The 27735-nt window shown below is 41.1% G+C and overlaps 1 protein-coding gene across 3 annotated transcripts; it reads left to right on the forward strand.

Annotated features, from left to right (window-relative positions):
* The first annotated feature begins 14 nt into the window (after positions 1-14).
* gabra5 (gamma-aminobutyric acid type A receptor subunit alpha5) lies at positions 15-27365 on the forward strand. 3 transcript variants are annotated; one of them, XM_056378733.1, is made up of 10 exons: positions 15-489; positions 1646-1730; positions 1954-2078; positions 3993-4060; positions 4552-4772; positions 8480-8562; positions 17063-17206; positions 20653-20805; positions 21012-21223; positions 23385-27365. In XM_056378733.1, the coding sequence occupies exons 2-10, from the start codon at positions 1648-1650 to the stop codon at positions 23673-23675; spliced, it is 1380 nt and encodes a 459-aa protein (XP_056234708.1). In that variant the 5' UTR covers positions 15-489; positions 1646-1647; the 3' UTR covers positions 23676-27365. The 3 variants fall into 3 exon arrangements, with proteins under 3 accessions (XP_056234708.1, XP_056234709.1, XP_056234710.1); XM_056378734.1 differs by lacking the exon at positions 15-489 and adding an exon at positions 556-711; XM_056378735.1 differs by lacking the exon at positions 15-489 and adding an exon at positions 744-762.
* The last annotated feature ends 370 nt before the right edge of the window (positions 27366-27735 follow it).

A 27735-nucleotide genomic window follows, 5' to 3' on the forward strand; every position in this document is an offset into this window, starting at 1 on the left:
CCCCGCTCTGCCTCGCCATCTCTCCTCCTCATCTCTCCTCCACTCACTGGCCACATATCCTCCTGCTCTTCTTCTGGCCACACCGCACGCTCGTCTGTGCAATTCACATCAACGTGTATTTGCATTGTACTTTGCCTTTGGATACAGTATTGGATTTTTTGCAGCGCTTGCTGTGTGCTCGCGGTCTCCTCAGAGACCAAACTAAAGGATGGTCAGTCAGCAGAAGTGTTGGGAAGCCTTTATTTTTTCGCTGCCAACCTTTTAATCGCTCTGGGGCGAAATAAACCTCGCTGACAGAGAATTTAGTGCACGTCTTTCTTTCTTTTTTTTTTTTTTTTCCTTCCTTCGCTTTCTCTTTCCAATATGCAATTATTGTGCGCGGATGGAGGTTACTTCCCTCAGAATTGATGCCAAATACTGAAAAGTGCAATCTGCGTGTGAGATTATCTGCGGAGCTGGGAGAAGTTTGACTGCGCAGCGTCTTGTGTGGTAAGCTTTGGCAACTGCGGCTCAGCGCCTGTGCAGCAGAGCGTTGTTATAGGCCAGTGTGCTGTAGGAGATGTAGTGGGACGTGTGGGCATTGGTGGAGAACAGGCTAGTGTGTACCCGAGGTCTGCTGCTGCTGCTGCTGCTGCTGCTGTTTGGAGAGGACCTGCACCGGGTAGACTTAGAGAACCGCGGACGGTGGTGATGAAAGTCAGAGGAACAGAGGTATTCACACTTTCCATCCCGCTGGAGGGGGATCCGTCGGCTTGCGGGGATGTGAGTGAGTGCACGAGTGAGTCGTGAATGAGGGGGGATGCGGTGCAGGGGTGCGTACAGATTTACTGTATGTTAACAGTCCAGCCGCGGTGCAGAAAGGATTGCGGGTTTACAGTTGTGCTTGAGAAGAATCACGGATCAGGGGTGTAGATGTATACACAGTCCAGGTGGAGCCGTCTCATCTCACACGTTTTTAGCTTTGACTGGACATCCAGTGGTGGACAATACAGCTCAGCTCAGCCTGTGTCCTGTCAGGAGTCATCAACTTAACTGAGAAGGTTCATTAGTGAAATTGAAGAGAGGGTCTTGCAGTGAGATGGACGGGCTAGGAGGGAGTCTAACAAAGAGAGGAGGGACATACTGCAAGTCTGATCTAAGAAGAAGGAACTTAGCACTTTGCATGATCAGCTCTTTTTTTCCCCCCAACATCAGCTAACATCTGCAGATCTTACAGATGTTGCCCAGTTTTGTGTTTAGGCAGGAAAATTGCATCTGTACACACATTTGGTTACATGGAGATATCTGCATTTCTGTGACTGAGACAGCATTTGTTATTTAGATATAGTAAGGAAAACATTTGTGCACCTGATACAGATTTAAGGAATTCAGTGAGTGCATTTGTTTTTTTTTTACCATGCCAGTTAAACCCTGCAATAACAGCTGATTGCATTATCCTACAGTACTGTGCCTTGTTAGAAAGACAAATACAGCAAGTATTATTTGATATTTATTATTTAGTTTGCACAGTGTAACTGCTAGGACAGGGGAGGGTTTACAAAACATAATTCAAAAAAATGAAACCGCTTTCATTTTAGATGTGAGCAGTCAGCAGTGCTTGTGTGACAGTTAATGTAGTTTTAAGAGTGAGGATATCTTGTTTCAGGAATGGGCGATGGAATGTGCTCCAGCTTTGCAATGAGACGTCTGTGGGTCTGTATCTTGCTTGTGAGCATCACCTGCCGTCTGAGGTAAGGAACTGACTCCTGTAACTTTCCAGGGCATTATAAAGGCACATTTTGAATAATTCACCTCTCAGTCAATTGATATTTTCTTGAAAGATCAGAATTTAAGTCCTAAATCAACTTTTAGATAAGTTGTCCTAAAGGTTATCTCTCGTTTTAAGAGTTTTGTCTTTTTCTGATTTCGCCTCCAAAGTCATTATTTAAAAAAAAAAAATGCTCTTTTGTCCAGCCTCTCCCAGGATGTAACTGGAACTCCCAAAGAGGCAGAATTAAATGACAACATCACCATCTTCACACGCATCCTGGATGGACTGCTGGATGGTTATGACAACAGACTCCGCCCCGGACTGGGAGGTAAGCCCACTGAATATATAAACTTCAACACTCCCGTCACTGTGGTAATTAATACAGTCACACACATGCAAGGTGAGAACTGATTATGCCATTAGGAAATGTCTTGGGGGATCTCTGTTTTCTATCTGGTCCAGAAAGCTCTGCGCTTAAACGAAAGAAAAATGTGTTGTTCAGCGTCCGTATCGATATCTCTGCGTGAAAGATTACAGCCTCTCGGTCCGCACAGAGAACAATGCTCTGCACTGCAACATCTGCCGTCTGCTTATTCCAGACAAAGGGAAACATGTCTGTAGTCACGAGGTCTTCCACAAAGAGTCATGACCAGCTTTACAGACCTCCTCTAAATATGATTTAATGGCACTATGAACACACGCTGAAGCTCATAGGTGTGACCTTGAGAAAGCCTTTATTGCTTTCATTAAACAGCAGCTCCATTGTTCTCGGCAGACGGAGGCCAAAGTAGGCGAGACCTGAAAAGTTCACGTCACAGAAGAGAAATGGGAAAAATACTGATTCAGGTCGATACAATAAGTAGAGAAAATGTTTATTTCATACTGATCTGTAATTTTAATATCACAGTGTTTTATGAAACGGATCCCGACAGATAAAACACTTTTTAAATTATGCTTAATCGTTTTAAATTTAAATGATTACGCATCATTAACTCAATTTGTTAAATTAAAAGTAAAATGTGATACTTCGAGGTGTTTTCACTGACTGTATCATGGTTAGGAGTCTTATAAAGTTCCAGTAGGTACTTCATGTATTGAGTATCATTAACTAACACTCATTGTTTAAATTCAAGAGCACCTCCCTTGACAGGCCACTAGAGGTCACCAGAGTCAGACCTTTTTCTAGTTCCTGTACAGCACTGGGGTTTTAATTAACTTTGACACTGTAAAGAGTTTTTGATTTTGAAGCGGATCCTGAATTAAAGTGTTGAAACTTTCATTAACTGCTGGACCAGAATAAGGGATTTGTTTTGTTCTCAAACAGGCAGTAATTCATCCATCACTCCACCTCTGTCCTGGGCTGAAGCCTGGACGATAAACACACTGTAGAAAGTAAACTGTGTGTATAAATTGGATTAGGAAAGCAATCCTTTTATAACTATTGTGAGTGTCAGTGGGTTTTTCACATAGTACAGTCTGAATGGGGAGAATGCTTATTCCTTTTTTTTGCATTTCTAATACGTTCTGATACTTAAAGGGAACAGAATATTTTAGACAGTTGAAAACTTTTTATTAAAATTCAAAATCCTTGAAATACAGTTAGTTAAGTAGCAAATTGAATCAACCACATTATAATTATGTTGAATATGGATGGAAATTGATCTGGACTGAAAAGTGAAATAAACTAGATCCACATTCAGTGCATTTATATTATGCATAACTCTGCCTTATTCACATCTCAGTCCTACTGCACATGACGTACAGCAGCTTCAACAAAGAAGTCAGTGTTGAAAGCAGTGTCGGTGGTAACATAGTGCAAAGCTTGGTGCAGCTTCCAGTGGATGTATAGTATTTAATGAAATGAATTAAAGTATTGAAATCTGAACCTGGAAGTCGCGTTGTGTTAAACACGGCATCTTTCAAAGTTTGAACAATCAGTTTCTTAACTGACACAAACTCAACCTTCAGCCTCCATCACCGACACCATTAGTCTGTTAAATAGACTAATGGTGAATCAAACTCATCACTTCCAACCTTCACCCAAAGTTTAACCTTTCTGAAACAACTCAAATTCAACCAGTCACCAAACTAATATCTGGATTATTTCAGTATTGTACAGTTTGTTTAGCCCCCCCCCAGTGGTACCTATTGTAATCTTGTGTGATGTCACAGGAAGCGTAAAATCTGCAGTCAAGATAAAAAGCTATCATAAAGACTCACTATACACCTTTGTTTATTACAGAAAAGGTGACGGAGATCAAAACCAACATCTTCGTCACAAGTTTTGGACCAGTGTCCGACACCGAGATGGTGAGAAACTTCTTCTGTTATATTACTTATACTTATACTAAATGGATCAGATCATTTGAGACAATTTGAAATATTTAATTAAAATCCACCTGTAATGCTGCATGCAACACAACCCTCTGTATAATCTATAGATAGTTTAAATAATGAAATTAAAGATCGAAAAATCACATTGCAACGTACTAAATACAAAACAATGTTCTTGTACAGGTCGTTATGTAGGAGTGACATTTACTGTTTTGAATCAACCACACTTTCATTTTACAGTATCATAACAGATTCATCATCATAATTTAGACAGACACATGTTGAAATGAACATGTGAAAGACGCAGAGTCAGTTCTAACATACTATACATAAACTTTATATACTGAATATATACATAGTTGTGTTTTTAGATTCTTAAATGAGGCTCCATGGTTACAAAGAGCTCAAGTTACTTCTCATATGTTTGGAAGTAAACAGTCAATATGTGTTGTTATTGTCCTGTGTAGGAATACACTATTGACGTGTTCTTCCGCCAAAGTTGGAAAGATGAGAGACTTTGCTTCAAAGGCCCGATGGAGATGCTTCCCCTGAATAATCTCCTGGCCAGTAACATCTGGACGCCCGACACCTTCTTCCTCAACGGGAAGAAATCCATCGCCCATAACATGACCACACCTAACAAGCTGCTGCGGCTCAAAGACGACGGGACTCTTCTCTATACCATGAGGTAAGCTCTCCCGAGGCTGACCTTTAATCCTGCCTCAGACCACAGTAGGATAAACACTTCTGTTCCAATCAGCTTTTCAGCTAAAACACTGAGTCACCAGACCTGGCGAGTGCTGTTTATAAATGTTGTATAATCCAATTAGAACTGGACAGATGACTAAGACCTCCATCAGCCTGTAATAGTTCTTTGGTAATGCTTTTTAAGACCCCTGCTGCACTGACACAGCCCACACACTCATACTACATGTCTCAGTGGTGCAGTGATGCGTCATCATGTTGTCCTCGCACTGTGTACCGGAGGTCAGGGGAACTTGAAATGTTTGCTTTGACCCAGCGCTCTGACACAGAACTGAGGGTTTCACTCCTCCTCCTCCTCCTCCTCCTCCTCCTCCTTACTCCGCGCTCCTCTACCATTTATCATGTCACCACATCACAGAAACCTTTATTTTGAAATTAAAACAGCATAACCGATTCTGCTTATTACTGCCCCAGCACTCGCTGCTGTAGACAGGAGTGACGTGCATCTTTACTGTTATTATATTTATTATTATCAGCTGTTATTTTCACTGCTATTGAGCTGTTGGACAAAGAAAGAATCTATCTATCTTATTTGCAGGTTCTGTGACTTAAGAGTCATTTCTTTTATGTGGTTAAAGCATCATTATTAGTGTTTGTTTGGTTTATGGATCCTTTTATACTGTAGACAGAAATATTATATCCTAGATAGAATCATCTCATTTACATCCACTTTCAGTTCAGTGCTGTGTCATCATCTTATCAGGACAATAAATCCTCCAAATCAAATATTAACAAAGGAAGTTAGAGGAAATGGGCATGGCTGCATGTCAAAAAATTACTATTGATCCACTGACTTTAAAACTGCTACAAATCTACAGTACATTTGCGAACACTACAAGCCATTAGAAATGGGTTCGCGATGGGCCGTGTTAATGCATTTGTGTTCTGGGAACAAGGTTATTAGAGAAACATTTTATGCATGCATTACTCTCCTACATTGGTTGTCCACAGAGCGAGCAGTGCACAGAGCCCGAGCTAGTGTAGCATGAAAATATCTCTCAGAGGAAAGACAGAGTGTATTCCAGACTCTCATTGTACTTCACAGTAGATTACATTCATTTCATTCTTCATCTAAAACATAACATGTACCTGTGTGAAATAACATGGATGTCAGCAATTTCCTTCTTTTGTTCCACTGGGTTTTTCCTCTGCTGGTCGGCACTGTTCTTATCGGTCATTATCATCCAGTAAAGAATCAGTAACCTATAATGTGTGACTAATCAAAGCCATTGATCGCTGCCCATTTATTGTGAAGTGGTTGCTCGGGAAGTAGTAGTTGTAGTTGTGCACTTTGATAGTAACACACTTTGTTTTCGTAATTCATCTCAAATAAACCCACACTTTAAAAAGAAAAACTGCCTCTACACCAGTACAACAGTACTGACAGAGCAGCAGAAAAAACTATTAAAGTATAATTACTGCGGTGTCATTACAAAATAAAAACTTTCTAATAATTAATCTGCTGCTTTTTGTTTATAGGATGTCAGATTGTAGTTAAAAAACGCCTCCTGTAATTTCCAACAGCCAAAAGTGCCATGTTCAGATTACTTGTTTTGTTTGACCAACAATTCAAAACACAAACACATTCAGTTTACAGTGATATGAAACAGAGCAAAGCAGCAGACTCTTACATTTCAGAAGAAATGAACTAATCAATGATCAAATGATTATTGCAGCTCTAATGCTGCTGAGACGTCCAGCGTGTTCTTCAGCAGAGAATCAAGATAAACGTCAGAGGGACACCTGGTTTAGTAGAAACATTGTGCATTTTCCCAGTTAAGCTTTGCATAACGCTCCACAAGGGGGAGATGTATGACATAACACCGACCCACCACACGAGCCGGTGACTTTCAAAGGCTGGTTAACAAAGAGAATAATAGCGTGTCCTGTAATATCACACTTTCACTCACAGATCAAGGTCAGTTGTTTTGTTGTGGAGCAGATTTTTCACTAAAACAGCTGAGACAGCAGATGGTCTGTGGTTAATTTTAAACTTTATATATGCATTGTGGCACAGTCATATAGTATGATAAGACCTTATCAGTGGTGGAAGACTAACTCAGATCTTTAAGCAGCAAAAGCGCACTCTAAAAATGTTCTGTTCAAAACTTAAAGTGCCCAAATTAAAAATACTCATTATGCAGAATGGTTCCATACAAGATGGTATCTTATTATAGTGGTTTGTTGTAATATAATACTACTTTATTTTGATTTTAATTATTATTTATAACATATAAGCGGTATTTTAAAGTCATAACTGATCAATGTGAAGCTATTTTAGCTACTTTATGCACATTGTCATATAAAAGCTTGTTCCAGGTCCATACTGAAGCTGTATCATGTTTACACTGACTAAAGATTGTTGTTTTTTTAGCAGCATTTCATCAAGTCTATTATTCAATTAGTTGATTGGCAGAAAAAGATGTGCAACTATTTTGTTGTCAGTCATTTTTAAGCAGAAATAATGAAACAATGGCAACAATGCCTTGGCTCTGCAAAGTTGTGATGGGTGTTTTTTTTTTTTTTGAAAGTTTCTCAAAGATTAATCGAGAAAAAAAAAGCAGATTAGCAGATTAATCGATGGTGAAAACATGAATGAGCTGCAGCCCTGGTTCTAGATGTGCATCATTTCGTACAGTTCTTCCCAAAGTTTCAGCCTGACGCGTTTGGTATCTTCTGATCTGCACAACAATCTGAAATAAAGTTCATGTAATTTGGCTGCACAGCTTGAGTTTGAAATGAATGAGCCACCAGCAGGTTAATATACAACAATGCATCATATTTTATAAAGATAACTGTATAATTTGTTTGTTAAGTATTAATTTGTAAGTAACTAGAAAACAAAAGTCAGATAAATACATTGGACTAAAAAGTACAATGTTTCCCTTTTGAATTATTGTTGGAATAGAATTAGAAAGCAGCAGAAAATTGAAATACTTTTGATGTACAGTCCAAGCGCTGCCTTCGTGTGACCTAGTATTGGTGTGTGATGTTGTAGAGCAGACAGTGTCCTGTTCCTGTTCTGTGTCGTGGCGTCACTGGGTGTGTGTGTGGATTTTCATGGTGATGACAGCAGCTCTGACTGCTACAAGTGTGGCCAGCAGAGGGCAGCATTAGATAAGGCTGTGAGGTTCACTGCCCCCCCACCCCCCTCGTGGATGGGCAGTGGTTAACGCATCAGACCCACCACACGGGTTTATGTTTACTGCTGTGTTTCCAATAAAGCTTTATTCATGCTTTATTGCAGCTGTGAAGGCAGGTGTGAGCCTCACGCCTTAAAATAATCCTCAATTGTTTTCTCAAATGATTCTCAGGCTTATTGTTGCACACAAAACGGCATCATTTCTTCCCAGACAGAAATCATCATGGGTCCCTCTGGTGGCTCAGTCGATTATTGCTCTGTGCTGGGAAAGTTACATTTTACTCAGCGATCAATAATCTGAGACTCACTAATGAAGACAAACTGTGATTTTCATTGGTTAATGGTTCTATATAAAATTAAGCAGCTCCAAAATGAAACACATTATTTATAATAAAGGGATATGTTGATTAGTGAAAATGGGTGGTGGTGATGATGATGATGATGATGATGATCACACAGTCAATTTATTTTCTGATTTCTTCTCTCAGACTGACTATATCAGCAGAATGCCCCATGCAACTGGAGGATTTCCCCATGGACGCCCATGCTTGTCCCCTTAAGTTCGGAAGCTGTGAGTAAAGACGCCTCTAAGCGAAACGCACACATGCAGTGGATAATCACATGAATAATAATGCAGGAAAAAGAACGGTGTAAATGTTTCATGTCTGCAACCTCGACTCCGGTGACACATGAAACAAAGCATTTGAGGTGACCAGTGAGAAAAGCAGCATGACATCAGTGTCAGTGACTTTATCCATACAGAGGACACAGGGATGGATGTACCTCGGCGTGTTTGACGGCCTGTGTCCCTCAGGTGAAAAGCTATTGTTGTGGTGCAGGAGATAGCCATGCAGACGCTGACACACTGCTCCTGATTAAGCCATTAATCAACATGTCAGGGCTGCTCTCCTGCATCCTTCACTGCCTCAGCTACATTTAATGGGAAATATTTGAAACACACACAGTGGAAACAGCTGCAGTATGAGCACACACACACACACACACACGCACGCACACACACACACACACCAGACCTGCAATTACCACCAACGTAAGATGTAAAAATCCAATCCTGCACCTTGCACATGCAGAGCTAAACCACAGCCGTCCTCATGACTTACTTATTTACTTACTTACTGTGTAAGCTAGTTAGGTTGCGTCACACGGCTCCAGTGGTACAAAAATATCTGGGGAGCTCCTTGTCTGGTAATCTGAAGATTAGCGTTTGAGGTCTTCCCTGCTGTTGACGTATGGAGGGTTAGCTCGGGCCTCGTCTCAGAGGCGGAGCACGCCGCATGCCCTGTGGCGTGACATTTAGCCATTCCCACGCCCGCGTCGGTCACCTCATCCCCCAGCTGAGACCGGGGGGGGGGGGGGGGCTAATCAGAGCAACTAACCAAGACAACCTCGTACTTGACACCAAGTTAACTGTGTCAATTAACTTGTCCGGGAGCCCAGAGAGTCAAAACCAGTCAAAAGTTTAAATACAGAAGTCTTTACCTGGGATCCTGTAGAATCAGGGACTGATATTACAGCTGGATGAGATACTTGAATGCAGTACAACTTTATTTACCCTTACAAGGGCAATTGTATGCAACAGCACACTCCCCAGCTCAGTGGATGCACATACACAATAGATAGAGGAGGAAAGAAAAAGCATCCATCTGCTTATTTGCACATTTTCAATTCAGTTCATACAAAAACCTGCTAAAAACTCGGAAGCGTCGGCTGAGGTGGAAACGTTCGAGAACCGATAAAAGCAAAGTACAGTGGAAACAGACTTTTTGAATAGTGGTTGGAAATGTGCATTAATTCACTTCTTCTTTTCCTTTTTTTTGTTGACTGTCAGGAGGTTCAGTTTAGATTTGTGCCACATTTGGACAGAAACATGGCTAATGTTAATCAGTCAAGAAAATCTGAGGCTATAAGATTAAAATATACATATATATGAATATTACCATAATCCAGTGTCTCAGAAAAGAATCATTGAATCTCCTTGTTGAACTAAATTTAATCTAAATTTTTGACTCATCCGGCAGCCGAACACACGTGACGTTCTTTCCAATAATACCACAGAGCTACTTCCTGTCCTAATAATGCATCTCCTGCAGGAAAGCTGGAAGTTAACCCGTTTCATAATCCCTGAATAATAATAATAATTCTATTCAGTTTTTGGTGACCTAAACTTTACCTGGGCCAGTTTATCATTCATTAATCATAACCCATTTAAAGTTATTCACTGGACTCACTCGAACTTCAATAAAAACTGTCAGAATGTGAGTGCTATAAAACCTTTGACAGTTAGTGTAATTGGTAATAAATACATCAAACATTAAATGTAAATATCCAAAAATATACTATAATATAATAGTTTAAAAAATAAATAATTAAACCAAACAAAAAGCATTGATGTGATGTCAATGTTATATTCATATGCCTCAGTGTTTGACACATTTATGTTCCCATTTAAAGGGTTTTTATAAAAAATCTCCATCTGCAATGGAGGTGACATGTTGCTCACTGAAGAATAAAAAGTGCTTTTAAACAACTTTTAAAACATAATGTGACAGTAAAGATACAGCCCATGCAAGGTTATAAGCTGTAAAAGTTACAGTGGTACAGTATATCCTGTTTCCCCCCCCCGACTCCATTAACCCCAGATAATCCTTTGACCTAATGGACAGCACTCACCCCGGGGCTCAAGGCTTTCAAAGCTCCAGTAGACCTGCCCTTTGCCATTGTGTTAATCACCTCTCATGGACTGAAATCTACGATCTGTGTCGTTCTCTGGCTCACGATTCTTTTACTGCAGCTCCAAACAGTGTGTGATATAATTGTCTTGGCTTCAATTTAAAGGAAGTATTTATTTGCTGCTGTTGAGATTTGGTGTCAAGCGAGCCGCATGTCCTGGTCTGAGCAGGTCTAAGACTTGGTGCACACGAGAGGATTTTAACTTTTTAAATGTTTAAGATCACAAACATAATGACAGATTTAACCGATTATAGATAAGAACTAAAATAAGAACGCACACGCCAGACGAGGAAGTAAAGATGTGAGTAAGTCCACACACTTGAAACACAACAAACCTGCGTGATCAAAACTAAGGTTAATATTATGTCTGTAAACACAGCAGGATCATTCGGGCAGATAATTGGTTGGGATTGGGATCACCTCTGCGATTGTTGGGAGGGCTGAATCAGTCCCAGAGTCGGCCCAATCGTGCTCTATTGTGGGGGCCGCATTATGCAGCTGTTTACATTTAATCCCTGGCAGCCTCACACATGATAACGTGCCATTTTGCCCCCATTTACTCTCTCTAAACCTCTTCATTGTGATTCCTCTTCACCGTATCCACCTTCACGTTTATTTGCTATTTCGCTTACTCAAAACGGCCAGTACCACTCACGGCACAAAGCTAAACCCAGGACGCTTCAGCTGAGCCTCGGCTCCGTTCCTGAGTCCCACCTGGCAGAACTGGTCAGGTCTTAAGAGAAGAAGCTAAACAACAAGATATAACAGGAAGAAGATGGAGGAGTTAGGTTGTTCTGTTAGCTGCTCTCTTCTTAGACTTATCGTTATCGTTATCGTTAAAGCACATTAAACACTCTGCATCCACAGACACAGTCCTTACGCAGTTATAATTTTAAATTGATTTATTGTTGTTTCTTGTTTTCCCTTCCTTCCTCCACCTTTACTAATAAAAACATTCAAATCAAGTGTAAGACCACAGCAGGCCGTCTCCAGCCTCATTTCATTTACAACAATAACATACAAATCTTAATGCTGCGCTCTTGCAGGTCTCTAATTCATAACTGAAAGTAATAGCATTGCATCTCAGAAATGAATAGCAGAAGTCCGTCTCACAAATGACCTGAAATGCAAATAGAAAGCAAAAGGAGACAGAAGATTGTCTCCCCCCTTTCAGACGGTCTGTTGACCCAGTCACCCTAACAGCTTATTTTTTTCTTTTAGATAACACCTTGGTGCTTATTAAAGTGTGTCCCGCGGTCGGATATATGCAGATAACCCGCCGTTCATTAGGCTGTTTGTCTCACTCTCATGTCAGCCCATACGTCTCTCTGCGCTTGTCGAAGGACAGAAAACATGGGCGGGAAGGTAAGACGTGTGTCATCATTCTCAACAGCTGGAGCAGAGGCGGCTCTAACTAGTCACAGGTCAGGTGTGGTGAAACAGCCTGTGGTGGAACAGGAGAAAGGGCACACAGCGGGAGAAACACTTGAAACAAGCCAAGGAGCTGGATAAAGTCTGTGTCTGCAAATTCATAAGTGCGTGTAAACCAGTACAGAGTGCAAGGATCGGACGGTTTGACATTTTCACACTCTTCACGCTCCTAAAGATCAAAAATAAAACATACTGTTTGCTGTAGGTATAGATGTTATTGCTGCATTTGCTGCTTATTTAACATAAGTATTGACCCCCTCATCTTCATAGTTACATTTACCTTTAATTTCTCATCAGCATGACTTATAACAATCAATACTGTTACTATGCCCCATTACCAGCCTGCCTGTCAACCAAAGGTCACATATAAACTAAAGTATCAAAGAGATCACTGAGTGCTGTAAAGGCTCCCTGTGTTTCTGTGTCATTCACATACAGTTTTGATCCCAACGTAAGGAAGAACAGATGTTTAATACTTGAATTATTAAACATTTATTAATTATTTAACTATTATTTAACCGTACTGAAAGAATATGACATGTTTGAAAATACTGATCAAACTGAGAGAAGTGGATTACTGAACTGATCACAACTGGAGTCAACTGTTATGGACATAAGTTGAAGCTGACAGCCTAGAAAAGCCAAAAAATATGTTTTAATGTCAGTGACTCTCCAGTGTTGGCAGTTGATTTAACTTGCTTCCCCTGAATGCAGAACATACATACAGACCACAGAATGGAGGTTAGCAGTGTTAATGTGTAGTATGCATCAGTTTTTAACTAATATTTGCTAAAAGTTATTCAGGGCCGGTTCTTCTTCGTGCCATTAATGTTTTACAGTGACTTCAGAACACAATGCAGAAAATGCTCCACATATTAACCGTCTACCACAGAGAATGTGTGTGAGTCTGCATGTGTGACACGTTTACAGTTTCATTAGAAATGATGGTGTGTCGGACACCGCACTGTAACACACTTTAAGAATATCTTCATTTTCAAGTCCATCTTAAAAGTCAGCTGTTCATATAAACAGGTATGTGAGTATTTTTTGAAGACAACTCCAATTAGTTTCCTTGCTAAAGTTTACTGTAAAGTTTTAAAGAGTAAACAAAGGCATTCCTCAGAAAGTGATGAGACTGAGGATAAAACCACCAGCACAAAAGAAATGAATAACTCCATTTGCATTACCAGCCTGATTTAGTTTCAATGTAAGTTATATTTATTTATCCAGTGGAGCTCTACTGTATTAGAGGAATAGTTTAACAATTTAGGAAATATGTTAGCATAGCGCAAGACTGGAAACGAGGGGGACAGTTAGCCTGGCTCAGTCCAACGATAACAACATCCACCTACCAGCATCTCTGAGGCGCGCTCGCTCACATGCTGCGTCGCATTTGTTTAACGATGAAGTGTAAAAAAGGGACAACACTGTGAGCAGTTATGGGCTGGACTATTCCCTGGTTGGAAACAGTGACTTCCACTTTCCCTCAGCCTCACTGTATATTCATTATTGTCTGACAGACGTCTGCCACTTGTTTCTGATTCTGACCTAAATTTCAAGAAGCTCTCTTTAAAACAAGGTTATTGTGATGCCTTATTGCTTTAAGTCATTTATTCCTTTATTTGATTTTCTAAACATAGGTCTCTCTTGCAAAATAGATCTTGATCTCAGTGAGACTGCCTGAAGGTTATAATAATTTCTTATTGACAATTCAAAATCAATCAAAAGCACAAAACTGCAGCTTGTCCAGAATGCAGCATTAACACACATAACCAAACTATGTAACCTTCAGTGTTTGATTACACTGGCTTAAAGTTCATTTTTTATGTCACTTTTAAAGCAATGAATGGCTAAGCCATTACATAATGTGTCTTTTATCTTCCTATGTACAAAGTGCAGCTCTCTGGAACGTCCAATGTAAACAAAATCACCAGGGAATTAATTGTAAGTGATATTTTTTTAGTCATAATTTTCTCATACAACCTGCGAGTACTGTGCGCCCTTAAAAGGAAATAACAAATCCAACTGCTCATGTAACACAGTTGTACAAAGACATGTTTGAGACAATGTGGAGTGTCTTTGAGATGATAATCCACAGACTGGTTGACTGGAGTCAATCTAAATTGCTGTGAAGTCTTCTAACGCCACAGTTGCTGGATTAATGCAATACTGTTAGATTGGACGCTGCACTGCAGTACAATTGAGACACACACACACGCACGCACGCATGCACACACACACACATGCACACAGATTTAGAGCATCTACAGTATGTGTGTTTGGTTTGTACTACAGAGCGAGTGAGACTGTGTTTGCAGGGCTTTCCAGATGAACCTGAATGAATGACGGACTGTTTATTCAGAGTATTTGTAAAACATCAGCACATGAAAGAGGCAAACAGAATCACAACCGACGGTAAACTAGCAACTAAAATATGAACTGTACAAATCCAACCGGTCAAACCCTGTGAGCGAAACCGAGACTCATTCAAGACAATCTGTCAAACTGTGCCAACCTTCACACATTAAATCATACCATCAGTAACATCTGCGTATTGTGATACACTCAAACTGATTACATCAGATCCAAACACGAGCTCTTTAACACTGACACCAAGTTAATCTCTGTGAAATGAAGCAAAGTGGGTGAAAGGTCAAGTGTTGTATCCCAGCCGGGCCACATTTCTTAGCTAGCAACATCTGAGACGACGAGGAAGAGGAAGAGTAACAACAACGTGAAAACAATTTATAGTCTTTGCTTGGTAGGAAAAGATCCACGGGCAAATTGTGCAACTACTGGACAATTTCTAATCACGGGAACATTTTAGGTGTTGACATGAAAGATCCAATATTTCCTCTCTCAGGCTTCTCTCTGGAGCTCTAGCAACAACAGGTCTGTGAGCCAATCAGAAGAGAGGAGGCTCCGAGCCTCTCCTCTGATTGGCTGACTAAAGAATATGACTTTTTTGATAGTGATTGAATAAAAATACAAAAGATTTCAGGTAAAACACTCAGAGAAACCAAATCCTGTAAAGGTTTGGATGGTGGGTCCAGGTGGGCGGGGCTTGGTGACTGCTTTGTTGTGACATCACAAAGTTCCAGAAGTCCTGACGGCTGGTTTTAAGGCTCAGTTTCTGAATACAGGCTGTGTGCATTTCTCTGTGGACTGAGGCTTTGATACTTTCACAGTATTAATATGGAAGCTAGAGCTGATCTATAATCTATAATCACACTACACATGGACACAGACCTTTACACTGGATTGGACCTTTCATATATATTGTGTTTGCTTATAAAGAATAAGGCTGGGGTTATCTTTAGTATCTATTAGTTTGTGGTCAACACAGACCCTGAAGAGACCAAAACCAACAATGAATTTATCATACAAACAACAAATTATGTCTCTGCGCCGTGTAGTGTTCCTCACAGTTGCACTGAAGGACATATTACTTTATTATGATCAATGTAAATGTAGTTTATGTAGAACCATGCTGGGACTACATTTTTGATCTCTGTATCTGCTCTGTGTGGCCAATGAGCTTCTCGTATATACTGAGCTCAGAAGAAAACGGTGGCATGTTAGTTGATTTTCCAGCACTAAAAGATGAAAAAATAAATGGACTACGTGAGTTGATCTGCTTAACAGTGACTTGTTTTTTGTTTTTTTTTTACGACAGAGTACCTGCACCTGTAAACTAACATGTCTACAAACGCAGCGCTTACATAATTGCATTGACATAACATTTCTTTTTTATCAAACTCATCTTTGCCTGAGAGGAAGTAGCAACAAAATCTCATAGTGAACATGACAATAATACACTGAACATGTACTGAGGCGGGAGGGCATTAACTTTGACATCCGCTGTTTCCCTCCACAAATCAGGAGCAATCTGGACTTCAGTGTGTTGCTCAAGAACACTGACATATACTGTAGATATGATGGCCGGGGAACTGAACCAACAACCTTACAACTAATGGTCAACCTGCTGTAACTACGGCCAACCTGCCTCTCCTGTCTGTTAGGGAATAGTTAGACATAGCGATTGCACTTGGCCTCATTAGTGATCCATATTTTAGTAGGTGACACTTCAGTGATGCAGTGATTCAAGGCCACAAAGAAAACAGATGTGTGAACATGTTGTAGTTTGTTTTTTCAGGTGTGGGGTTACTGCACCGCCTCATGTTACCCTGGAGAACCGTCTCCTGATCCACACAGCAAACACTGTAAACAGGAAGATTAAAAGCACTGGTGTCCAATCAGTGCTGCCAATAACAATTGATTAATCTGAAGATTATTTTTTGATTAATTGATTGTCTCTCACTCTCCTGTGTGCATGTGTGTGTGTGTGTGTGTGTGTGTGTGTGTGAAGCACATTGCAGCTCTCATGTTATCGGGTACAAAGCCTCTTGTTTTGCTCCTTAAATGTCAGAGAATCAGTGAAAACTGCTCTTCATAATTTACAATGACAACAATTTATCACTCAAACAACTGCACTGAAGAAAAGAAAAATCCTAATAGTTACGGCTTAATTTGCTGTTAGTCAACTTATCATTAAATCGACTCATCGTTCCAGCAAATCAGTAAAACTTGGCTGAGTTTAGTCTAAATCAATATTAGGAGAGAAAGAGACTCTCCTAATTATGATTTGATTATATTTATGATTTTTCTTTTTGCATGTCTCTGATTCTCTCCGTGTCAAACTCGCTCTGTCTGACTGTAAATCAGCTGCTTCCACGGGTATCGATGAGGACGTGTTGGTCTGCACCTCCTGTCGTCACACGCTAAATTACAGTCAAATTAAAATTGTGCAACAGCATGCGTTCATTAGATAATTTTAATTTTAGTGAATGCAGAAATCAGTTACGTCTCTCTTTGTCTTGTTTACTCAGATGCGTATCCGGTCTCGGAAGTGGTCTACACGTGGACCCAGGGAGCAGCCAAGTCAGTGGTGGTGGCGGAGGAAGGCTCTCGGCTCAATCAGTATCATCTGATCGGTCAGACCGCGGGGACGGAGGACATCTACACCAGCCGAGGTAAAGTGGAGCGAGAGTGAGGTGCCTCCGGACGACCAGGCCTGTGACTACAGACGACTGATCCCTCCGTATCGTACGCACGGACATTTACGTCTCAGCCGGAGTTCATGATGCCGCGTCCTCACATCCCTCTCTCCTCTCCCACAACGGCGCTCACGTACAGTACGGTAGCTTCAGGCAGCAGCACGGTTATGTTAAACCCCCGGCTCCGCCCCCGTTTATTCAGCTCTCTGTTATTACAGCGTGCGCCATCAAAAGATGTTGTGAGAAGAAAATGTTTTCAAATCAAGCTGGATAGAGACAATGAATGAATCACAAGGATTTGAGAATGCCTCCCACACATAGCCAGCTGCCAAGAGAGGATAGCTGGGGGTGGGGGGGAGAGGGGGGCAAAAAAAAAAAATCACTTATCCATGGTCTGAGCCAGTGGGTCTGTAGGGTTAATCCGTACGCAGGCCCATCAGTTGTGCTTTTACTGAGTGACGTCACGGCTCACGGATTGGCTGCTGCGGCGGGGACACGTTGTGGGGGGGTGACTGGGGGGCGCAAGCGGCATCTGCTTAATTCTGTTATGTAAAGAAGTATGATAATACATTTCTGGTGCTTGTTGGGAGTGAGTTTATCACTGGGATGGTATTTCCTATAGCTGTGCTGTGTAGACACCGATCGTGGCTTTAGCTTGATAATGTAACGTTCACTGTTCAGTTGGTGCGGCGGGAGAAAATCCAGCCGTGCTCACACTGGTAGGGGCGTGTGCACCCCCCCCCCCCCCGACTCCGAACGCTTAACACACAGGTTGCTGTATTTGCTGTAACTCCTTCCCCACCCCACAGCGCTCAGATCAGTTAGAGAGGGGCGACACACAGAGCCGGCATGGCCTTAATTAGCATTGCTAATCTGAGGTACAAACCCTCTTTAACAAGCCAAGAATAGCTCAGCAAAGTGCTCACACTGGTCGGAGGTGACCTTTGACCTCGCAGGTTAAGCCGAGGAGGATGAGAATATAGGCATGGGAATTGAATTGATGAGAGGCGACCCTTGTAATTTCATTACATTACACACACCAGCGCTCTCAGATCAAAATAGAAAGCTCAACAGATGGTTTCAATCTGTACTTACCAGTTGACCAACATAGCTGCATTGTTCTCCGCTATGAATGGCAGTTCCCCACAGGCACTCCAAAAACTAATCATTAAAATCCACCACAACCGCATTTTCTCACACCTTGGAGATTTCCATCCACTTCCAAGTCCAGCAGGCGGTCAGATCAGAGCGGGGTTCGCCCTGTCGTGCCACCACAGAGCGGGGCTGCTGGCCAGTAGTCCTCGGAGCGAAGGCAACACAGGTGTCCTTTTCCTTAAGGACATGGTGCTTGTCGCCGCATCGCACAGACCATCCAAACTTTTCCTCCGGTCCCTCTCAACCCCCCTCCGCTTCAGTCATCTGTGCACCTGCTGTAATCACCTCTGATCCAGGTCTGTGCTGGTGCTCGAGCTCAGGCAAGGCAAAGATGTATGTCCCCAATCAAGTGTGGCCCGGCCTGACAGAATGGGATGGACTGTCTGCTGCACACACACACACACACACACATGCACACACACACACACACACACACACACATACACACACACACACACTCTCACACACATAGAAAGAGAGAGAGGCAGAGACAGAGGGAGAGCGAGGGAGAGCGAGAGAGATATACAGGATGCAGATTGTGACAAGGGATTAGCGAGACAGAAAAATCCGATTTTGCCAGGAGAAAGCAGCAGTCATCTGTGGATTTTCTATAGTTTATCAGACTCCGTGGCTCGACAGGATTTTTGACAGAAAAAAAAAAAAAAAAAAAAAATCCTTCAAATGCAATCTTCAGTTGGTTAGCAGGATATGATGATTTCCCCACCAGCCTGTTTTTCAATAATTCAGCTCACGCTTTCACATTTGGAGCCAAAGTCTGGCCCGGAGGTTGTCGGGTAAAGTTTATTTGTAGAGCCTTTAATCACAGTTACAGTCTGAAAGGACTGACTGACTGACTGACTGACTGACTGACTGACTGACTGACTGAGATGAACACAATCCGAAACAAGAGATTTTTAATGACAACAAGCACGAACCACTTCATTTAAAAAAGGGAAGGTTGTGAAGAGTCCCTCTGCTAAAATGCTAAGAACACAACGAGTCGAGTACATTTTTATTTTTATTTATTTATGTTCACAACAGAAGGAATCTCAGGAGACGTTTCAAATAGATCAGGTCTGCGCAGCTCAAAACAACGATAAAGTTGGAGGCTAAAATGTGGCGTTACTTGCTGTTGTGAAATGAGTAATGGCTGAATACTGCACAGGTGAATTTACAGTGATCTTATGAGGTAAATAATTTGTCCTGTTGGCAGAGAATAGAGAGGCATAAGGAAGAAAACTGTGTGAGTCACATTGTACTGAAAACTTTGGGTTGTTTTTCTTATAGAATCAGGCGGCTTTGTCTTTCAGGGAGTGTTCAGTGACTTATCATTATATCTGTAACCTTCAAGTCAAGTGGAAGCAGGTAAACTCGTGTAGCAGAACAAGAACTTTATTGTTTTCTGTGAAGCATTTCAAGGCTTTTTTGGGGATTTTTCTGGTTCCATGTTCAGCGTTGTTTCCAGCTGCCGATGATTTCAGCTTAAACTGCTCTGACAAACACACTGACTGTCTGTCCAGCACCGACCAGCAGACTCAGGCTCAGTTAGCAACTGGCTGGTGAACACGGTGAAGCATTTTGTTGTTATAGAGTACTTCCCTCTGGAGTTGGTGCAGAGCTAAATCAAGAGTGAATATTAGATTTGGATTCATCACTTGGACAGAAGCACGACTCCAAATGAAGGTTAATGTTCCTCCGTGTCTGCTGGATGTGTAAATAAGCAGCAGTTTGCTAACACATTAGCCAGAACAACTTACAAAGGTGATGATGGTGTAGTGTTCACAGCGTGTTGCGCTGCCCCCAAGTGGCTGAAAAACTCAATTAGTGCAGGTTCAAGTGGGAGCATGTAGTTCAAGCAAGAGTTAGTCCAGGGTCAACAGGACGCTGTGTAGGTTCATATAAAAAGTGCAAAGGTGTCATCATTACATTACAGTTACTATAAGAAGAAGTGAACTGATTTTGGGATTAAAGAGGTAATGGTCACATAAGACCTGTGTGTGGGAGGAAGGCTGTCAGACCAGGAACACACTGATCATGTTGCTGTTTTGCGGGAAGATTCATGAAACTTGAGAAAAATCAAACGTATCAGATGGTGATTTTGTTGTATTTGTTCTGACAATGTTGTTTCCAAATGAAAATGTGTTTTGATAAGACACATACCTTTTTTTTTTTTTTTTTTAACAATTACAATTTGAGAAAACTAAAACGCTCACACACTGAGACAGTCCTCCTCCTCCTCCTCCTCCTCCTCCTCTGTGCTGCTGTAGGTCAGTACACCGTGATGATGGCTCACTTTTACCTGAAGAGGAAGATCGGCTACTTTGTCATCCAGACCTACATGCCCTGCTTCATGACCGTGATTCTGTCCCAGGTTTCCTTCTGGCTCAACCGGGAGTCTGTGCCGGCGCGGACTGTGTTCGGTGAGTTTGGAAAGATGCACACAGACGCATTGACCAGTGAAATATATTAGTTGATTTTGTGCATGAATATTTCTAAAGAAGCCACTAATACATGCACAACCTGATCCGTCTATAATGCTCTGAAACGTGTCCTGTTTTTACTACGATTTAATCTGTTGCAACGTCTGGTTAGTAAAACTGACTGACCCAGTTTTCTCCACCCCCAGGTGTGACCACAGTGCTCACCATGACCACTCTCAGCATCAGTGCTCGAAACTCGCTGCCTAAAGTGGCGTATGCCACGGCCATGGACTGGTTCATCGCCGTCTGCTATGCCTTTGTCTTCTCTGCCCTCATTGAATTTGCTACGGTCAATTATTTCACCAAGAGGAGCTGGGCCTGGGATGGAAAAAAGGCGATGGAGGCCCAACAGCCCAAGGTATGTACTGTAGGTGTGTGTGTGTGTGTGTGTGTGAGTGTGTGTTTATTTCCTTGTGTATATCACATTGTGAGGACTCACATTGTGGGGAACCAACTCTGAAACAGGTCCCAACAAGCTGGTCTCCACAACAGTTTATTGTGACACAAAGACTTGGTTTCATGTTGGAGGCTAGAGAATGAATGTAATCAGTGGAGAGTCCCTACGACGATGGCAAATGATTGTGTTTGGGTAGCTGTTTTTTCACAGTTTGGAGGAGGTGTTCCACATTACAGTTAGACAGTACTCAGCCTGTAGCTCATGCTGTCAGTTATAAGTTGGTAGTAGGGCTGTGCAGATGTCACAGATGCCTACAGGCACATTGTCCTCTGTAGTCCTAATGAGGGCTAAACTGTGGTATTAAAGTGTCACACAGAGTTTGGGTCCTCTAGTATTTATATTGTGTCTGAAACAGAGCAGAAGTAAAACATACTGTATTATGACCTTACAAAGCTGATATGAGTCACACGCCGGCAGCATTTGAGTTCACGTGTCTGGCTGATGAATGTAAGAGCAACACTCACTCTCAGTTTAGCTCGGTTTTGCTCTTCACCAACTCCTGAATGCTCCGCTGTGTTAACCAGCTGGTCACTGCCTCTGTCTGTGCACCGTTTGATGCTGTGTACAGTGGGTTTACCGGAGCTGCCGGCTGTGGCTGGAACAATGCTGACGAGAACCGTCAGAGTTAAACAAAACAGCAAAGTTGCTAAATGCTTCACTATGTTCATTAGCTGGTCGCAGACGTTGTCCCTCTGTTGTTTGGTGCTTAGCAAGTTCCTCATATTGGGTTTATCAGAGGTTTGACATTGAAAACAGCTGCCTGCTGCTGCTGGAAGTCAGGTTGATGAGGGTGGAGAGACAGATCCAAAACGTTAAAGTTGCAGGCTGTAAAACTATAACAGAGAGGAGCTGTAGAGTTGTAGTCATTTGAGCCATTGTTTATATAACAAGATTGATCAGTGCAACTTTAAAGGTCCCATATAGTGTAAAGGTCTGTGTCCATGTGTAGTGTGATTATAAATCAGCTCTAGCTTCTATATTAATACTGTGAAAGTATCAAAGCCTCAGTCCACAGAGAAATGCACACAGCCTGTATTCAGAAACTGAGCCTTAAAACCAGCCGTCAGGACTTCTGCAACTTTGTGATGTCACAACAGAACAGTTATTGCCCTCAGCTATGCCCCAAGCCCCGCCCACCCGCACCCACCATCCAACCTTGCAGGATTTGGTTTCTCTGAGCGTTTTACCTGAAATCTTCTTCATCTTTATTGGATCACTCAGAAAACAGTCAGCCAATCAGAAGAGAGGCTCAGAGTTCCAGAGAGAAGCCTGAGAGAGGAGATGTAAAACTACACTGAGATGATTCTTGGTTCTTAAAACCACAAATATATCTTCTTATGGATCAACCAGAAAAGTGTAAAATATTGGACCTTTAATGGGGAAAAAAACTGAAGAAACCTTTGGCACAATCTCTTCAAGATCTGATTCACCGAGCTACAGAATCACATCCTCAGTCAGACGGACACATTTACTGTTATAATGATACACATCATAACGCTCCAACAATCACCACTGACCTCTGTGAACCAGAAACTAACATTTCTATTTTACACTGTTGTTGTTGTTACACACGGACCAGTTAACGCCACGGCAGCATCCTCCGTCAGCAGCCTGGTAACAAATCCACGCCGCTTGCCCGTCCTTCCTCCTCCACTCTGTCACTCTCTCCTCTGTGCTGCTTCCTTCTAGTCGAAGAGTGGTGGTGTGGGAAGTGAGGGAAGTAGTAGTAGAGTGAAAAAAGTCCACTTAACACATGACAATAAAGTAAGAGGTAAATTAGCCGAGATGTAGAAGTTAAAAAAACGGTGGATCAATAAATTCACGGCTCAGGCTGCCAGCGTTGAGGCACAATGCCAGTTCATTATCGCCCAAGGTCATTGATCCCCGTTTTCAACCTTCACTGGCCATCTCTCACTGTTCTCTTTGTGTTTTTGTGTATGTGTGTGTGTGTGTGTGTGTCATTAACAAAATGTTCAATGAATGTGCAGCACCGTTTTTTTTTGGCCAGGGTTGTGTGTACGCACGCTAAATCAATGCATTTTTTTTTTCTTCTTCTCTGCAGAAAAAAGATCCTCTGGCTCTGTCTAAAAAGCCAAACAACACCTGTTCAGCCGGTGTGAATTACACGACCAACCTTACAAAGGACACGTCTATCTCCACCATTTCAAATAGCACAGCTGTTCAGCTCAAACCGTCTGAAACCAAGGCCCCAGACCCCAAAAAGACTTACAACAGCGTGAGCAAGATTGATAAGATGTCCAGGATAGTGTTCCCAGTTCTGTTTGGGACCTTCAACCTGGTGTACTGGGCCACGTATCTCAATAGGGAACCCGTGATCAAAGGAGCTGTGTGAGCTCTGTGATGAGGGTTCATCCTCCTGACAACCACTTCAGGATTTGATAACTGGAACGCAATCAAAAACAATGCCAAGCACTTAGTCCTTGTATCATAGATGTGTTTTTTTAGGTCACTGGGTTACATTGCATGTCTGTCGCTTCAGGAAAATGTTGCCATGTTTGCCTTGAGTTTGTACATGTAGGATTAACAACTTCTCCTTGAAATTAGTTTAGTTTATCTCATTTCAGAACTTAGTCACTGATTCATTTCTGCCAACTTTTGGATTTTTGAAATGTTAGCATTTGGCATTCACATTTTCTCCTCGAGTCTACAGTAGATGATGGTAAAGCAAGGCCAAATGCTATGCAAAAAACAACATTTTTACTGTGTTAATACTAAAAAAAAAAAAACGGCTTTTATCTTTGTAACTCTTACTTTGTACAAAATGGGCTGGAAGTCCAGGTATGCGAGGCTGGGCCCTGGCACGTGGAACTTCGCTTCCTTGTTAAAAGCAGATGAATAGCCATGCTAAATGTGTTGCCTTCAGAGTGTGATAACTCATTATGAATGCACTGAAATCTGATGCAACTACTTTTTCAGAAGCCAGTGTGAAAACGTTCATTCAAATGACGACTCTTGTTGATCTCTGTTATTGTTATTATTTTTCTGGATTCAGAATGGCCAGTTCCCCATTAATACTGTTTTTTCTGTTTGTGTTGAGATTTAACAGGGACAGATCTCCAGCTAAAGTGACAGTGGCAGCTTCTGTTCCCAGGTCACCGTGTTAAGGAATCCTGTATGTATGTTTGTCTGTGTGTATGACCATAGTTGAATAAACATGTATATATGCCCTGCTTTTAGAAAAGCATCACTAAGCCAGTAAGGTTAGCTTCTATGTTATGCATATACAGCAACACAGTGTTACTCTAGTCTAGTGCTTCATTGACTGGATATTGAAAAAAGAGCAGAAAAGCTTGAGCTTTAGCATTTTTGAATATATAATGCTTTTTTAAACATTTTCTTTTTTCAGATAAGTTTGGTGTTTCCATAAGCTTTGATGATAACTTGATAAATATTTGGATGCTATGAGCAGGATCACTATTTTTGTCATAATTAACTTCTGTCGTTAAGAGACTGAGCTCATCAGGTTTTCAAGCTTAACAGAGACAGAAAGTCACAATGACAAGGTTGTTGAGCATTTTCAGCATCGTCATTTTAAATCATGTTACCGTTGCTATTTTTAGGATTTTCAGGCAAAAGTGTCAGATCAGGTATTAATATGAATTTGTTGTTAAATAGTGAAGTGCTACCTTAAAAGAATAAGTTCGACATTTTGAGAAATATGCTTATTATGCCAGTAGTTAGAGGAGAAGATTGATACCACTCACATGTCCGTTTAGTACATATGAAGCTACTGGTTAGCTTAGCTTAGCATAAAGACGGGAAGTAATCAATTATACTGCAACTTTTACGGAAATTAGCTTCTATGATTTATGTCGGTACGATAAAATATGAAGCTGTTGCAAGACAACAGTTAGCTTAGCTTAGCATAAAGAAAAGAGGGAACAGCTAGCCTTGATTAGGGGAAATCCGCTCGCTAATTTAACATCTTGTATCTCATTTTTATTATACTGTACACACTGGACAGTGACTTCTGATGACTCCAACAGGCTGTTGCATTAGTTTGAAAGTTGTAGAGGAGTTACGCATTAATTTGAACTTGAATTAAACAAAGAAAAAGCTGCATCTTATGATCACAACAACAGTTTTTGTATAAATTTAGGTTAGGATGAGCTGTTAATGATTGACTTTTAGTTGTGTTGTTAGGTGTGTTTACAGAGCCGGGTTAGCCGTTTCCTCCTGCTGAGATGCTAAGATAAGCTAACTGTTGTTGGACCGTAGCTTCATACATGTACAGACATGAGACTGGTAGGTATTCCTTTAATGGAGCCCAATTTAAAACACTTTTAAGGTCACCATAAGACCACATAAAGCTTTTTGCATGATTCTCACTGCAAAAGGCTGCATGTACAACAGGTCAGCAGAGTTGGTTCTGCAGTCTTCATCGTTCTCCCAGAATGACACTTTAAGCCTCTTGTCTCTATGGACAGTTTAAATATGAGCGTGATCTACTCATGTGACTTTATGCCTTCTGTGTGGCCTGCCACTATTTAATATGTTTATGGAGCACACCAGTTGTATTGCATTATTATTACATTTAAGGGAATTTTAGGTCCAGCCTGTTCTTTAAATGCAAATATCTGAAGCAATAAATAATGCTCATATGAATAATGGTTATGGTAATATGTTTGAATCATTTGGCCTTCATTTTGTTGATGTCTTTTTATCCAGATGTTATCCCTTTTTCTTTTTTTAAATATTGCATATACTCTGATTCAGGGGCGGAGCCATATTTTGAATCTAATTGTTCTCTGTCTCCATCATTCTGAAACCACAACACAACAGATATGGCCAGTGACTAAATTTCACTACTGTCACAAAAAGAGGCAAAAATTGTCTGATGTGACTATTTTGAATTTACATGACACAGGTGGGGAATGAATTCGGCACAAACGGCATCACTAACCTATTTTCGTTACACTCACAGATTTAATGTTTAGACGACAAATCTACATTTAAATCCAGACCATAATAATACGTGCTGCTCTAACTGAGCAGACATCCACAACAAAGCCAAGTAGATGTCTTCATGACTCTGAACTGAATATTACAGAAGAACATTTACTCTAATGATTTGAATGACATTTATTTAAGGAATAGCGTCATAGGATAAACATCATGGACATGTACTGTAATATTATCAGACAGTATTTTATTTGATCTACTCCAGATCACTCTGTTCACATTCCCTCCTCTTTCTTCTTCTTTCACTCTCTCAGCTCCTTCTCATCTGTCCCTGGAAATGTCCTCCACTCAAAGAAAATATAAAACAAAAAGTTTCAATATTTCTGATCATAAACTGAAGATGTGAAAATATTAAATGCGTATCTTATTCTCTTAGATCAGCTCCACCTCCACTCTCCTTTCCTCTTTTCTTCAATCCCCGTCAACACATTTTCATCTCCTGTCCATGGAGGTAAATTTGTCTCAGTGATGTAAATGTGTAATCTGTAAATATAAAACACCTGACAAGGAAGTGACATCCTAACCGATGACCTGCCTTGATCAGAGGACTGAAAGATTGCATTTTCATTTTCATTTTGACCCCAAAAGAGCAAATTGGATTATTGCATTTTCGTTTTTTAATTGTCTTTACTTTGCTGGACCGAAGAGCAGCAGGAGAACAGGTGTGCTAACTGGGCAGCTCACACAGGTGCCTTGAGTGTTCTTTGTTCTGTGTCCTGAGCTCATTCTCTGTTTCCCCTTCAGCTGAGCTGCTTCCCTCTGTCATTTCACCTTTGTTCCTCAGTGCGTTGAGTGAGTTCATTTCATTATTCCACAAGTCATGTTTATTTTGTTGTTAAGTAGTACATCTAATCTCCTCGGTTTGTTCTCATATGATTATATATTTAAAGTGAGAATGTATTGATTTACTGATTTTTGATTTAGAATTGCTCATTGTTGTTGTTCATTCAAGATAATATGATAGAATTTGACCTGTATCTGCACTTTCTTTTATTTGTAGAAATATAACCACTCACACCTGACTGACTGCAAGCAAAAGATTAAATACTTTGAAATGGAACCTGTTGACTGCTTCTCCTGCTTTGCTCATATTAGTAAAAGTTAAAAATTACATTTTCATTTTCAAGTTTACATGATCATTTGAGTCAGATCCCCAATAGGCTTCTAATGACTTTAATATTTATAATGTTATGTTAATGTTGCCTATTATTTTACTGCACCAGATGCTCTGAGGATGGAGCACTGTATCATAATCATGGATTGTGCATTTAAAGGAGAATCCCTTTTTTCAAGAATTGACATTTCTTATTCCTGTGCCCCAGAACAAACTGGTGAATATTTGTGAATGTGCTGCACTCTCCTCTAAAGTTAGAAACCAAAGGGGAGAACCTTAAAATGTTCAATGTCATGAATGGGGCTCTGATGCTGTG

The sequence above is a fragment of the Seriola aureovittata genome, chromosome 6 (assembly GCF_021018895.1).
Source record: "Seriola aureovittata isolate HTS-2021-v1 ecotype China chromosome 6, ASM2101889v1, whole genome shotgun sequence".
NCBI lineage: Eukaryota > Metazoa > Chordata > Actinopteri > Carangiformes > Carangidae > Seriola > Seriola aureovittata.